This window comes from Megascapheus bottae, chromosome 21 (assembly GCF_031878675.1).
Source record: "Megascapheus bottae isolate mThoBot1 chromosome 21, mThoBot2.hap1, whole genome shotgun sequence".
NCBI lineage: Eukaryota > Metazoa > Chordata > Mammalia > Rodentia > Geomyidae > Megascapheus > Megascapheus bottae.
In genome coordinates this window covers 15,102,405-15,118,440 of record NC_143529.1, presented here as the reverse complement: position 1 = coordinate 15,118,440, position 16,036 = coordinate 15,102,405, and the positions used below count along the sequence as shown (strand labels likewise).

At 40.3% G+C, this 16,036-nt stretch overlaps 1 protein-coding gene across 4 annotated transcripts in view; it reads right to left on the bottom strand.

The window, feature by feature from the left end:
- Positions 1-15,327, bottom strand: part of Zdbf2 (zinc finger DBF-type containing 2) — a 53,585-nt gene extending 38,258 nt beyond the window's left edge. For 2 of the 4 annotated variants that reach the window (XM_090354680.1, XM_090354678.1), the window contains exons 1-4: positions 15,240-15,327; positions 10,230-10,283; positions 9,052-9,125; positions 6,113-6,217 (exon numbers count right to left, since the gene is read on the bottom strand). In XM_090354680.1, coding sequence (XP_090210806.1) covers positions 6,113-6,172 — 60 coding nt within the window. In that variant the 5' untranslated portion in view covers positions 6,173-6,217; positions 9,052-9,125; positions 10,230-10,283; positions 15,240-15,327. Of the gene's footprint in view, positions 1-6,112; positions 6,218-9,051; positions 9,126-10,229; positions 10,284-14,726; positions 14,801-15,239 lie in introns of those variants that run through there. The other 2 variants (XM_090354679.1, XM_090354681.1) reach the window with 2 other exon arrangements.
- Between the last annotated feature and the right edge of the window lie 709 nt (positions 15,328-16,036).

Below are 16,036 nucleotides of genomic sequence, written 5' to 3'. Positions count from 1 at the left end.
CATAGCTCTAGCTCTGGTTCTTTCTGTCATTAATTGTTGGTAAAAGTCACAGACTTTCCTGCCCAGGCTGGCTTGAACCACAATCTTCAGATCTCAGCCTCCTGAGTAGCTAAGATTAGAGGCACGAGCTACTGGCACCTGGCTGACTTCTGTCTCATTAAACATCAAAATCGAGGCCAGCAGTTTGGCCTAGTGGTAGAGTATTTACCTAGCATGCACAAAGACCCAGGTTCAATTCCTTAGTACCATATACATAGAAAAAAGCTGGAAGTGGTGCTGTGGCTCAAGCGGTAGAGCTCTAGCCTTGAGAAAATCCAAGGACAGTGCTCAAGCCCTGAGTTCAAGCCCAGGACTGGCAAAAACAACAACAAAAAAAAATACCATAAAAATCGACTCAAAAAAAGAATCAAAGAATTAATCTAAGATTCAAAAGTATGAAACTACTAGAAGAAAATACAAGAGAACTGCTTTAGAACATTGGTCTAAGGCAAGAGGTTTTTTTGTTTGTTTTTTGGTTTTGTGAGTTTTTTTAATATGATACCAAAATCATAGGGAACAAAAAGCAAAACCTAGGAGCTGGGAATGTGGCTTACTGGTAGAGTGCTTGCCTAGCAGGCATGAAGCCCTGGATTTGACTCCTCAGTATCACATAAACAGAAAATGCTGGGATGTGGTAGAATGCTAGCCCTGACCAAAAGAAACTCGGGGAGAGTGCCCAGGCCCTGAGTTCAAGCCCAAGACTGGCAAAAAAAAAAAGAAGGAAGGAAGGAAGGAAGGAAGGAAGGAAGGAAGAGAGAGAGAGAGAGAGTGTTCAGGGACAGTGCCCAGGCCTTGAGTTCACATCCAAAAAGCAAATTCAACAAATTAGACTAAATCAAATTAAAATGTTTCTGTACTTGAAATAAAGCAAAAGGGAGAAGAAATACCCTACAGGCCATTGACCGTACTGCCTGTAATCCCAGGTATTCAAAAAGTGAAGATGAGGCCAGGATTGTAGCCTAGAGGTAATGTGCTTGCCTGGCATACATGAAGCCCTGAGTTTGATTCCTTGGTACCACATACACAGACAGAGCCAGAAGTGGCACTAGCCTTGAGCAAAATGTGTCCAAGGCCAGTGTCCAGGCCCTGAGTTCAAGCCCCGAGACTGGCAAAAACAAAAACAAAAACCTAGAGTAGTAGCCTGCCTAATTGTGAGGTCCTAGGTTCAATCCATATTACTGCCTCAAAAAAATTAATTTAATTAATAATTTTAAATACCTAAAGCAAAAAAGACCTAAAAAAGACTTAAAGCAAAGAAGACTTGGCAGGAGCAAGTACAAGCCTTGCATTCAAATCGTAGCAGAGACTGACAGAAACACCCTGTATAGCAAGAGAAAAATTTACAACCTTCAACAAGGGTTAAATTTCCAGAATCTCACAAGGTACTTAAACAACTCAACAGTAAAATCTTCACCACCACCACCACCACCACCGTTTAAAATGAGCAATCATCATCATCACCATCAATGTTTAAAATGAGCAAATGCCCTGAATAAACATTTTCAAAAGAGGATATAAAAATTAACATGGCTGGGGGCTGGGAGTCTGTCCTAGTTTTAGAGTGCTTGCTTAGCATGCATAAAGACCCAGGTTCAATTTCTCAGTCAATACCACATACACAGAAAAAGCTACAAGTGGTACTGTGGCTCAAGTGGTGGAGCTCTAGTCTTGAGAAAGCCCAAAGACAATGCTCAGCCCTGAATTCAAGCCCCAGGACTGGCAAAAAAAAATTAATATGGCTGGCCAGGCATGGTGGCTCATGCCTGAAATCCTAGCTACTCAGGAAGTTGAGATCTGAGGATCCTGGTTCAAAGCCAACTTAGGCATTGAAAAGCCCATGATATGCCTATCTCCAGTTAACTACCAGAAACCCAGAAGTGGCTCAAGGGGCAGAAGAACTCAGGGACAATGCCCAGGCCCAGGTCCTACAACCAACCAAAAAAAAAAAAAATCCGGCCGGGAGTTTGGCCTAGTGGTTAAAGTGCTTGCCTAGCATGCACGAAGACCCGGGTTCAATTCCTTGGTACCACATACATAGAAAAAAGCTGGAAGTGGTGCTGAGGCTCAAGTGGTAGAGCTCTAGCCTTGAGAAAGTCCAAGGACATTGCTCAGGCCCTGAGCTCCAGCCCAGGCCTGGCAAAAAAAAAATTCAATATGGCTATCTGGACAACTGTAAAGGTGGCTCACACCTGTTATCCTGGCTACTAGGAGGCAAAGACCTGAGGACTGCAGTTTGAAGCCAGTTTAGGCAGGAGAGTCTATCAGACTCTGACTACTAAAAAGCTGGAAGTGAAGCTATGCCTCAAACAAAAGAGCACTAGCCTTGACCACAAAAGTGCAAGGCCAGTATTCAGGCCTTCAGTTCAAGCCCCAGGACTGACAAAAAAAAATAAAAAGAATATGGCCAACAAGTATATGAAAAAAAAAATGCTCAACATCTCTAATCACCCTTAATCATCACTAAACATCAGTCATCATCAGGGAAATGTAACTCAAATCCCCAATGAAATATGTTCTCACTCCAGTCAAATGGCTATCATGAAAAATATGACAATGCTATCAAGGACATAGATTAAAAAAAAAACAACCTCTCACCTACTACCAATGGGAATATGTTAGTACAGCCTTAACAGAAAACAATGTACAAAACAAAAAGCTAGAATCAAAAATGAGAACTAGAACTACCATATAATCTAGCAAACTCACTACAAACTCAAGGGAAATGATGTCAGTACATTAAAGACACGTGTATATATTATGTTTATCTGTATCATTTATAACAGCCAAGAAATAGACTTAACTAGGGGCTCACAGATGGATAAAGAAACTATGATATATACATGCTATATGTATGTTATACATATAATATGTATACTGTGTATTATACATATAATATTTATAATACATATAGTATGCACATACCACATGTATATCATATATATCACATATATACCACATATGTTTATAAACACACAGGTGTGTGAGTGTATGTAAATAGATATACCCTCAATGGACTACTATTCGTCCATAAAAAAGAATAAAATCCTGGGGATAGGACTTGGCTTAAGTGGTAGAGTACTTGGCTAGCACTGAGTTCAAATTCTAATACCATCCCCACACACACACCAAAAAAATCAATAGAATCATCATTTGCAGCAACATACATAGAACATAGCTTATTATGTTAAGGGAAGTAAGTCAGGCACAAAAAGACAAATACTACATTCTCTCACATGTAGAAGCTAAAAAGTACATATTGTCAAAAAAAAATAGAATAATCATTACCAGAGCCTGAGGAGGGTGTGGGGTAGAAGGCTAACAGACACAGATCTATACATGGGTAGGCAGAGCAACTTCTAACATTCTATAGCACAACAAGGTAGCTATGATTGACAATTTATTACATGTTTCACGATATACAGTAGAGAGGATTTTGAATGCTCCCAATACAAAAATGGCAAATGAAGCATTAGATATGCCAAGTCCAGTGATCCGACCATTAAACACTGAATACAAGTACTGCACATCCTATACAATTACTATGTCAATTAGATGTATTTTTAAAGATTGTGTAGTTCCAGAATTAAGTTAATACAGAGAGACCAATGGAATAGAAGTGAAAATAAAGACATAAAAATTCCTACATTTTAGGTAGTCAATTGATTTTCAATAGATAAGCAAGACAATCCAATGGAGAACTACCATATGATCTAGCAATGGAAAAAGGATAGTCATTTCATCAAATGGCATGAATATAGCCACAGGCTCAAAAATGAAACTGAAGGCCAGGAGTGTGGCCTAGTGGTAGAGTGCTTGCCTACCATGCACGAAGTCCTGGGTCCAATTCCTTTATACCACATACACAGAAAAAAGCCAGGAGTGGTGCTGTGGCTCAAGTTATAGAGTTCTAGCCTTGAGAAAGCCCAAGGCCAGTGGCAGGCCCTGAGTTCAAGCCCCAGGACTGGCAAAAGAATAAATAAAACTAGACTCCTACCTCTATGCAATCACACACAAAAAAATTAACTCAAAATAGTGAAAAACCTAATTGTAAGAGAAATTATAAAACTTCTTAGAGGAAAGTATAGGCATGTATCTTCATGATTTTACATTGAACAATCCTTTAACATTAAGCGCACAACAAAACAAAACAAAATCGGTACATTCAGCTGGGTGTGGTGACTCATACCTCTCCTTCCCACTAGGATTAAGAGAGGAGGATCAAAAAATTGGAGACTAGCCTGGACTACATAGTAAGACCTCAAAAAAGAAAAAAAGCCCTAAAAATTTTTTTGAAGTCTAACTATGTAGCCCAGGCTAATTTTGAATTATCTTCTTGGTCCCACCTCCCTAAGTGTTGGGATCATAGGCATATAGGCATGTACCACCATACTCAGAAAAACTTTTACATATCAATGCACACTGTCAATAAAGTAGAAAGACAACCCAGAATGGAGAAGAGTTTTGCCAATCCTGTCTCTTCCAAGAGTCCAGTACACAGAATACATAAAAGACTTTCAACTCAACAATTTTTTTAAAAGTGTTTTTAATGGGCACCTGATTTTAATAGGCATTTATCCAAAGAAGATACACAAGTGGCCAATAAGCACATCAAAACAAGCTCAATGACATTAAGAAAATGCAAATCAAAGTCACAATAATGTATCACTTTACATCCACAGAAACAGCTATAATTTAAAAGAAAAAGGTGCTGGCAAGGATCAGGAGAAATTATCCTCATGCATTGCTGGGGGTAACATAATAGAGCTACTTTGGAAAACAGTAAGGCGATTGCTCAAAAAAGTTAAACAGTTACCATATCCCAACAATTCTGTTCCTATATATTTACTCAGGAGAAGTGAAAACATAAATCCACACAAACACTTGTATGCAAATACTCATAACAACATTCATGGTAGCCAAAAAAAGTAAAAACAACCTAAACATCCATTAATTGAATGAATAAACAAAATATGGTACTATTATTATAATGGGATATTATTCAGCCATAAAATAGAATGAAGCAATAATACATGCTATGACATGGATGAACATTTAAAAATCTTATGCTGATTAGAAAAGAAAGCTTTACACAATAGATTTCACAGTATATGATTCCATTAATATAAAATATACATAATAGTTAAATCTATTCAAACAGAAAGTAGATTTGTGTTTACCAGAAATTAAGGATAATACGGAAATACAGAAAATTGCTTAATGCATATAGCGTTTCCTCTTGGGGTGATGATAATGTTCTAGAATTAGTATATTTCTGTGTACTTACTGAACGAGTACCTGGATTTCATATTTAAAAAGGGAAATGTTTATAGCACAAGAATTATATCTCAATAAAAATAAATGTAAAAGAACCATCACACCAATTTTTCTTCCCGATAGTAGCAGCAATGACCCTTTTAAAGCACAAGTTAGAGAATTTCACACCTAGGTTCAGAACACAGACATGTGTTCCCATCTCACTTTGAATAAAGTACAGTCCTTACCTTAACTTATACAGTTTCAGAGTATCTCACCCTTCTTTCCCTTCCCACTGTTGCGACACTGGTCTCACCTCTTGGTTTTCAGTTAGGGTAACGAACAGTCTTGTGCCTGAGAGTCTCTGTCCTTTTATCTACCTAGAAGGTCTTCTCCCATATACATGCAAACCTGCCACCAGACCTGATTTAAATATTAACTCAAATGTCAAGTTTTGGGTTGGTTTTTGTTTTTTGTAAAAAAAAAAAAAAAAAAGGTCTTACCTGGCCACCTAACTTAAAATAACACCCCTTTTATTTTCTTTTTCCTTGTAAAATTTTTGGCAACCTGACACACTGTGTGCTGAGTTCATATGACTCATTTTCTGTCCTACTGTACTAAGCTGTAAGCACTGAAAAAAAAAGTCAAACTCCATTTTGTTCATGGGTACAGTGCTACAATTTAAGCAGTTTATCTGCAAAGGAGCTAGATTTCCATCTACTCTTCCATGAATGAGCAAATGAATTTAGCAAAGTATAAAAGAAGAGAGGCTCACGACTAAGATCTTCTAAGGTATCATCATATTAGTGGAACCTCTCACCTGTTCCAGGTTACTGTACTGCACACGGCAATAGCTGCAATATCCTTGACTCTTCTGCATCTTGAGTAACCAAAGGCAGGTGGCTACTCTCTTCCAACCCCCAAACTGCAAAAAAAGTGCAACTATTTGAAAGTAGAAAAAAAAAATCAAAATTCCTTACTACTATGAGAAAAATGACTCAAAAGCCCAGTTTTGGGGGGGTTTTGGTTTTGTTGTTTTTCTGAGATAAGGTTTTGCTTGCTATGAAGCCCAGACTAGCCTTAAACCCAAGGTCCTCTGGTCTTGGCTTTCTGAAGGTGAAGATTATAGATCTGCCCCACCACCTATTATTATTTTTCTTTTTATTGTTTCAGTTGTAGGTCTTAACTCAGGACCTGGGTGCTATCCCTGAGCTTCATTTGCTCAAGGCTAGCACTCTACTACCTGAGCCACTGTGCCACTTACAGCTTTCTCTGAGTAGGTTCCTGGACATGAGAGTTTCATGGACTTTCCTGCGCCAGCTGATTTCGCACCGTTGATCCTCTGATCTCAGTCTCCTGAATAGCTAGGATTACAGGCATGAGCACCCAGCCCACCTAGTCCTATTGCTAATAGTAGTCAGACAAGTATACAAAGCAGATTTTTATGTGTGTGTCAGTTGTGGGACTTGAATTCTAGGCCTGGGTGTTGTCCTTGAGCTCTTCAGCTCAAGGCTAACCGCCCTACCACCTGAGCCACAGTGCCACTTATAAAGCAGATATAAGACACTTAATTAATCAGCTTTTTTGCCACTGAAGACTTAAATGACAAAATTTCTTATCAATTTTTGGCAGCTTACTGACATTATTAGGAACTGATTCAGTAACACAGAATACAGTATTTAATTTCTAAAGATAAATCATTTTTTGTGTGCCAGTCCTGGGTCTTGAACTCAGGGCATAGGTACTGTCCCTGAGGTTTTGTGCTCAAGGCTAGTACTCTTTCACTTGAGCAACAGCTCCATGCTTTTTGGTGATACACTGGACATAATAGTTTCATTTCCTGCCAGGATGGCTTTGAATGGTGAACCTCAGATCTCAATCTCCTAAGTAGCTGAGGTTGCAAGCATGAACCTGGCTAAACTATTTTTAATAATTTATTTTTCATAATCCTTAAATATAGAAAGAGGTTTCAATTCAACATGTCACTTTGTGAATACGATGAATCTTAATCAGTGTCACTAAGATAGGATGACAGTATATTTATCCTTCTCTTATGGAGTTAACTTTTCCTATAATGTTTCTATACAAAATTCAAAATTATTTAAATGTCCCATGTCTAATTCTCTATATGACAGTTTAGATGCCTAGGGCAGTTTCTGTTCAGCTCATAAAACAGGCAAATCCAACTAAGTTAATAAAAAACCGCCGCTCAAACGCAAGACCATTCTCTTCTGACAAGTACAAAAATCAAAAACATATTAGAAAAGCTTTCCTGATAGTATATCTCAGCAAATAGTTTTCTCGTTTCCATCTACCTAAAATTATAATTCTATACCACTACATACTGCAGTACTTTCTAATTCATACTAAATGCTAAAGATCACAATTCCTCAATAGCCCTGAACAGGTGCCTATCATTCAGAATTTTAAATTCTCCTCAGGTAACTTTGATAAACAGGTAATATATTTATTGACACATGTATGTGTAATTATGATTATTTCAAGCAAAAACCAGTATACTGTTCTTGCTATTTCGTGTGTGTATGTGTGTGGTCACAGGACTAAAACTCAGGGCCTGGACACTGTCCCTGAGCTCTTTGTTCAAGGGTAGTAGTATTCTATCACGTTAAGTCACACCTCCACTTCCAGTTTTCTGGTGGTTAATTGGAGATAAAGAGACACAGACTTTACTGTCCAGGCTGGATTTGAACTGTGATCCTCAGATCTCAGCCTCCTAAGTAGCTAGGATGACAGGCAAGAGCCACTAGTGTCTGGCTCTTACTGGTTTCTTAAAACTATAGAGCTGGAAATAATTTTTTCAAGGTCTTTTCTTCCTCTAGTACTGAATTCAGGTGCTCCTAATTGCTAGACAGACATCCTACCACTTCAGCCATACCCCTGTCCCTTATTGCTTTTAGTTATTTTTCAGATAGGGTCTTGCTTTTGCCTTGGACTAGTTCACACTATTCTATGATTCTCCCCCACCCCGGACCCCCACCCCCAGCCTATATATCTTCCACATAGCTGAGATTGCAGACAGGTATCACCACACCCTGCTTGTTTGCTGAAACTGGAAAGAGTTCTCTTGGTGACGTTTTGCCAGGTCTAGCTTCAAACCATAATAATCCTGATCTCCCCTCCCAGTTTTTAATTTTATTTTAAACACTCTTGTCTATCATAAAAGCCCTTCCATGTGCTTTGAGTACTTGTTAGATTTTTGAAACAAAAGTCTTCTTATATATCCCAGGCTGACCTCAAAGTTTCTGAAGTTTCCTACCTCAGCCATACAAGCACTAGTATTATAAGTATGTTCCACGCATACTTGTACCAGATCTGCTCTGTTATATGAGGTTTTTGTTGTTGTCTTGTGCTGGTACTAGGGCGTCAACCCTGAGCCTAAGCACTGTCCTTCAGGTGTTTTTGTTTGTTTGTTTGCTAACAGCTGAAGTTGCTCTTCCACTTGAACCACAGCTCCATTTCAGCTTCATTTTGCTGGTTAATCGGAGACAACAATCTCATAGACTTTCCTGCCCGGGCTGGCTTTGAATAGGGATCCTCAGATCTCACTCCTGAGTAGCTTGAATTACAGGCATAAGCCACCGGTGCCTGGCAATAAGTACTTCTAAGTAAGGTTAAAAAGCAGTTAAAAAGCTTCAATTTAACATCAATGTGTGAAAAATGAAATCACAGCCTTAAAAGCAGTAAGATGAGAATACAAAAGCTTCATCAAATCAAAATTCCAACATAACATTCATTTACCTATCAGTCTCAGTTGAGAAGCTTGGTTCTTCCGACTTCTCACACTTACAGGGAAAAGTCAATTAAATCAGCATCTGAAATAACACACGAGATTACTTTAAACTGATATTTTTCCTATTGTTTTTCTATAAATTTAACTCATTTACTTATTTTTTTATTTATTTTTGGTCAGTCGTGGGGCTTGAGCTCTTGGCCTGGACGCTATCCCTGAGCTCTTCAACTCAAGGCTAGCGCTCTACCACTTCGTGCCACAGCACCATTAATTTACTTCATTTATTAATCTGAGAAACGTTAAAATGAAGCAAAACTTCTAAGTTGCATAGATAAGGCTTTTTTTTTGTGGGTCATGGGGCTTGGACTCAGCCTGGGCGCTGTCCCTAAGCTCTTCAGTTCAAGGCTACTGTCCTAACCCTTGGGCCAAGGTCCACTTCCCCTTTTTCTAGAGGTTAACTGGAGATAAGATTCTCAGGCCCTTTTGTGCCTGGGCTGGCTTTGAACCTTCATCCTCAAGATCTCAGCCTCCTGAGTAGCTAGGATTACAGGTATGAGCCACCACACCTGGCTAGATAAGGGAATTTCTAGAAGAAACTTCTAAAAATTAAACCTACTTTTAATCACAATTTTTGCTTGACATATAATTACGTGATGATTATTTCAGTTATTAAAAATATAACAAGCAATGAGTGAAAGGCAAAATAAAAATGAGTCTGCCGTCGGGTATAGTGTACAATTGAAACACTACCTCTCACATCCTTTAAGCATTTTAGCCTTATCACTTGCCAGGTTTATGGTTTCTCCTGCCGTGGCAATGGGTTATCACAAACCAGCAGCATGGGTTGCTATTTTTTAAATTTCACATGCCTGATTTGGGTTGATATTTTTAAAATTTCACATGCCTGATTTCTCCCTAAAACCTACCAAATCAAATCCCTTTCAAGGTCATCGATGGAAGTCAGGCACGTGCACATTACTTTACAGTGAAAATACTCCCAAGTACTTCAAAGTTTATTCAATAAAACAGGTTATCACTTTTTCTATGAGTTAATAAAATTCTTAGTATAAAGATCATTTCTTTGAGATCTGGGGCTATACTACTTGGCACAAAGGTCTTTTTATATAAACTTTGAATTCTGCTAGAACTTGACTTTTTTTTTTTAATAAAATAACAAATGACTTACACGAAGCAGGAAAGTACAGGTATTTCAGTCGATGTATTGAGTCTTGATAAACACCTGTAAATTAAAATTTAAAAATGTTAATGATATTAAATCCCACTAGTGCATGTATATTCAACAGACTAACAGACCAAACAAGTATCCCCAAGTCACACCGAAGTTTGAAAAAAAAAAGTCATGTTTCCAAATAATAGTAAAGAGCATTAACTTTTCAACACACAGTACATTATACCCTGAACGTCCACATAATTTCTTAAGGTGTACCACAATTGGCCTAACTCACCACCAAACATTTCAGACCTCTGGGCCTGGGAACAGTATCTGTAAAAACAAAAATGTAAGGAGCAACTGTGCTCCAAAGTTTAGGTTGTGTAAAAGTGCTGTCACACCTAAAAGTAAGTTCTATGAGAAACCTTTTCCAAGAAATACGTAGGTGAAATTAAATCTAGGTCCCCAACTCAACTGTCGCATTCAATATTCATTTTAGTGAAAAATACTGTCAATTCCTTGATGTCCATCTATCTCAGTGAATGATCTATCTCAGTGAATGATCGAGCAGAAGGATTTTTTAATTTCTCTGCATTGTTGTTGGCAAAGTGTTCATCCTTCCCAGAACCCACTGGTTTAAAAATAATTCCAACATTAACAAGATGCAGTGTAGTCCTAACTTGATTTAGGGAACCAAAACTTCTAGTATACCTATATCATTTAAAAGACTGTGATATCTCTGTTTGATCAAGGATATCTATTAAGCACCTATGCTGTGCAGAATTCTCTGTGCTACGAACTTTGAGGGATAGACAAATATGAGACAAGTTTTGTTACCACAAACTCAAAAAAGGAAATAAAAAATTAATTTAAATATGAAGAAGGGGTTGAAAAATGCCTGCACAAAAATAAGTACAGGAGTAAAGATGTAACTTAGTAGTAGAGCTGTTGCGTAGCATGTAGGAAGTCCTAAATTGGATCTCCCTTTGCCAATAAAGAATAAATATAATAATAAATAATAATACCAGTAATATAATAACAGATTCCATTAAAAAAAAAACTTAGCTTCAGCAGGAGTGATCAGGGAGGTCAAAAGTCAGTAAGTACGGCTTTTAAAGCAAATTTTGGAAAATGGGAAGGAAAGATACTCAAAGGAACAATGTAGGTACAAAATCAAGAACACAGATACATTTGGATATAGTAAATAAGCCAGTTTGGCTAAACCTAAGGTTTCATTTGAGAATTTAAGAGACAAAATAGACCTCTGTTATGGCAAAATTCAAAAACGGACTAAAGAATTTACATGTAATTTTAGGGTGTGATTTTTTTTCTTTATCAAAGAGGTATATTCAATGAGTATTTTAAGACAATTCTAGAACAGTGGCTTCCTACTACTCAAGAAGCTTTTGAAATGGTTAAGAATTTGCTAAAACTACTCAGAACCATTTCCTGAATTACTGGAGAATTAGTTATTACTCAAAATATTCAAATTTAAATAGTCTCATTTAGGCTCCTAAATGGAAAGCAGGGAATTTAACTGTTTACCTTAAAGTGCCTCTTATTAATTTTGATTACAGGATTAAAACGTACTTACAGTAGCACAATTACAACATATATAATCAGTTGTATGAAAAAATAATTTAAAATAAAATCAGCTTTATATCCCACCAGTTGCCAACAACATGCCATATATTCTTTGCTCTAAACCTATTTTTACTGCGTGTTCTTTTCCCATTCTCACTTACTCATGTGACGAGCACCTTTACACATCATCGCATAAAATTCTAAAATGGAACGTTTAACGATCATATTGAATTTCATTTTTGTCGGTGTAAGATGTAATAATATATTATCTGGTAAGATCACTTATCAGTAAGTCAGATAAGGGATTTTTAAAACAAGTGCGTGTGCACATGCAGGCATGTGTGTATGCACACGCGCGCACACTTAATACCTTAAACATATAAATGCACATGTGCTTAAGGCTAGAATGGGTGCTCTTTACACAATAGTTTGGAATATTTTGTCTTATTTTAATAAATAAATTAAATTCCAAGTGATGTTTTTTCGCAAACCATTATCACAAAATCAACAAGTTTCCATATTTACTGCTCTAAAGCAGACCAAGAATCTAAAGACATTTTCAAATTTGAGAGAATTATGATTAATGCTTAAGATATCTTTTCCAACTTCTTATAGCTGTTACACCCAGTTAAAGTCTTTTCAACAAAAATCTTTATTTTTATATTTTAAAAAATTAGAATTCTACTTTAAAAATTACAATGTTCACATTCTTATTTGTTTTTGTAACATTTAAAATTTCATAAACCAATCCAGGACACTGAACAAAGATTATCAGCACTACCAGCCCCTGCCGCCCCCCCTCCCCGCTTTTTTTTTTGGACTATTTCTCGCACATCTGATATCTGTGCAGGGTAAAGAGATTAAAAACAATAAAAATATTGTTGAAATGACTTTGGGGTTTTAGCGTATGGCACTGTAACAAAAGCCAACTAGATCCAGAATTTTCACAGAAAATGTGTTTCAGTCACCCCCCCCAAAAAAAATCAAGTTGAGAGAAAAAAACAACAAAAGAAAACAATCTTATTTTTAAAAAAGAAATGTAAGACAAACGGATCTGATCAGGGCACATGCCTGTAATACAGGCATGTATTCCTGAGGCAGGAGTACCATGAAGATCTTTTTTTTTTTTTCTTTTCCCCAGGAAAAAAAAAATTAAATTACCTGTCTAACAGCAGAAAAACAATTAGGGAACAAATCAAAAAAGGCAGCCAAACAATATTCTTTTCACATCATAATTTGACATCAGTTCATTTACAAACATTATTCACTAATTTTCTCTTTCTGCCTTCCTTTTCTTATTTTTTATTTATTCATGCGATGCAGGCTCTTCCCTGGTGACAACATCCTGGACATCTCTATTCAGTTCTAAATAAAATAATAATAGCTAATCTTGAACACTTAATCAAAGCTGGGCACCTAGACAACAGCTTCACTTAAATTACTTCATTTAAATACCAACAGCCTTAAAGGTAGGAGGCAAGAAAATTTCTAATTAACAAATCGGGGAAACTGAGGTTTGAGATGACAAGGTATATTCTTCTTGGCCCAGTGTAGACAGTCAATCTGACCAGCTTTAAACTCTAAAATTCCATTAAATGTTTATGTATTTTTTTAAAAAAAATGTTAATTCATTGTTTTATTTAGGTGAAAACAACTAGAAACCAAATTCAGTGCAATAAACCGTATCACTATTCGAAAAAGAAAAAAAGTGCAAAACTAACCTTCAGTTTAATTGCATCATCCCCATTGAGTGCTGACAGTATTTTGAATTAGTGACTTCAAAATTTGTTTAGCATGACACCATAGGAACAATGCATTTTATATTAAAAGCTAGTGCGCGTGGGTGTGAACACACAAGAGCACACACACACACACACACACACACACACAGAAATACATGCGCAGTTTAAACAAGGCTTTCAAAACAATACCTTCAAAAAATGAATTCTGGCATTTCCCGTGCTATCTCACTTCATAGTTAATAAATGCAAGCCGTGAGCCACTAAATTAATTTCACAATTCACTAACTGGTTGCAAATTGCAGCGTTAACAACAACAACAAAAAAAACACACACTGCCTCAATTTATTAAGCAGCATAAACAATATTTTACAGAAACCGGTTGCTACCCTGAATTTAGTTTTCCAGCCAATAGGCTGGCCACTGCAATGATACGTAATCAAATCTTTAACGAGTTTCTCTCTGCCCTGTTATGCTTGGATTTCAAACAAAATAGGAAAAAAAAAAAGTCACCGATATATTAGTTAAAAAAAAAACCAACCTCACACACAATGCGGAAAATAAATACTCCACGTTCGTGTGAAACACGTATAAAAATTTTGACGTGGGGGGGGGAGTGAATTTGATCAAAGCACATTATATGCACGTACAGAAGAAATATCACCACGTAACCTCTTTGTGCAATTAATTCACACACTAATGAGGATACGATTTTGAAAACAATAAAAAGCACTTACAAAAATGTGTCTTCTCTTAAAAAAAAAAAAAGAAAAAGGAAAAAGAAAAACGATGCGTAGCCACCCCCCCCCCCACCCCCCGAAACAGTTACTCAACGGGCCTTCCTCTGCTGAGGTTTCCACGGGCTTTTTCGTGCCCCGTGCGGGTAACAACCGCAGTAAATAAATTGCATAAATAAGCCGTGCTCACACTTGCATCCGGGGACGAACGCCGAGTTGGCGCCTCGGGAGCCGCGTTTGTCCTCCGCGCTACCTAGAATCACCAAGTCCGAAAAGCTGGAAAAGGGCCTTAAAAACCCAAGTCATGACAACGGCGAGATTCAACCGGATTTGCACAACTGTTGCACGCCGATCGTAAAAAAAAAAAAAAAAAAAGATCACACACGCACTCTCCCAAACCCCCCCAAACCGAGCCAACACGCACGCACGCACGCACTCGCGCGCGCACTCACCAATTCCACACTTCGAACGTTGCCAAAATGCAACTCCGGGCCGCGGCTGGAGAGAAGGCCTCGCCCGGGACCCCCGCTCCCGACGCGGGCGAGGGGGGTGTGGACGGCGACCCGCCGGCTCGGCCGCGCAGGTGCCCCGACGAGCGCCGAGAGTGGGCGCAGAACCCTTCCCGGGGCCCCCCGCGGCCACCCCGCTCCCTCCACGCGGACCCCGGGCCCACCCCGTCCCCTCAAGCCCGCCGCAGCCCGGCCCGCCTCGGCCCGGCCCGGGACCGCCCGCCCAGCTCTCGCCAAGCCCCGGGGAGGGAGGAAGGGACGCGGAGGGGCGGGGAGCCTGAGACCTGCGAGCCGGAGTTCCGCGAGGGGATCGCGGAGCCCCGAGAGTGGGGAGGAGGCCGCCTCGCGCCTCGGGACGCCCGGCGAGGACGGAGCAGGCCCCGCCTGCGGGCGTCGTCCGGGCCCGGGCCGCGCGCCGCCCCGGCCCGCCCCCGCGGCGCGGCGGCCCTTGCTCACCTCACCTCCGCGGAGGCCAACGGGATGTCTTCCTCCGTCCGGGCCCCCGAAGGGAAGACCGAAGTCTGGACCTGGACGCGCGCTCTCCCGCTCGCTCCGGTTCCGCGGCGGACGCTGGGGTCCCCGGGAGTCGTGAGCCGTCCCGAGCCGGACGCAGTTAGAGGCTGCAGCCCCCAGCCACGCCTGCCCCGGAGCGGAGAGCGGAGCTCGAGTCTGAAGACGCGGGCTCCGAGTCACGACTGAGCTCGCGCTCGCACCGGCGGGCCACGGCGTCGCAGCTCCGCTGCAGCTTTGACGTCAGCCAAGGTGCGAAAACCGGGCCCCTTCTGACGCACGGGGCTCGGCGCCGCCCCCCGCCCACCGCCGCCCGCCCGCCCGCTCGCTCCCGCTCCCGCTCCCGCCCGCCCCGCCGGAGCCCCTGCCTCCCCCTCTCTTAAAGCGGACACTTCCTCCCCTGTCGGGGCCCCACTCCTCAGCCCTGGAAAAGCAATCTGGGGCTCTCGAGGCGCGGGATGGAGACCAAGGCTTTGGAGCCGAGATACATAAAACAAAAATGGCCATATGAATGCTTAGAAAGAAGCGGGGGGCGGGGCGGGGGGATTCAAAGCAACACGTGAAAAGAAGAACAAAGCTGAAGGGGTTAATGTGGTGCCCGACTCCCCCGAGTCTCCGCAGTGAGGTACAGGGGCACAAAAGCTGCTTTTTAATGGACGCGGCTGGCTCGGCGGCGCTGCCCGAGAGGTGGTTCCACGGCCTGGCCTTGGGAGTCTAGGGTCGCTGCGCAACCGAGCCCCCGA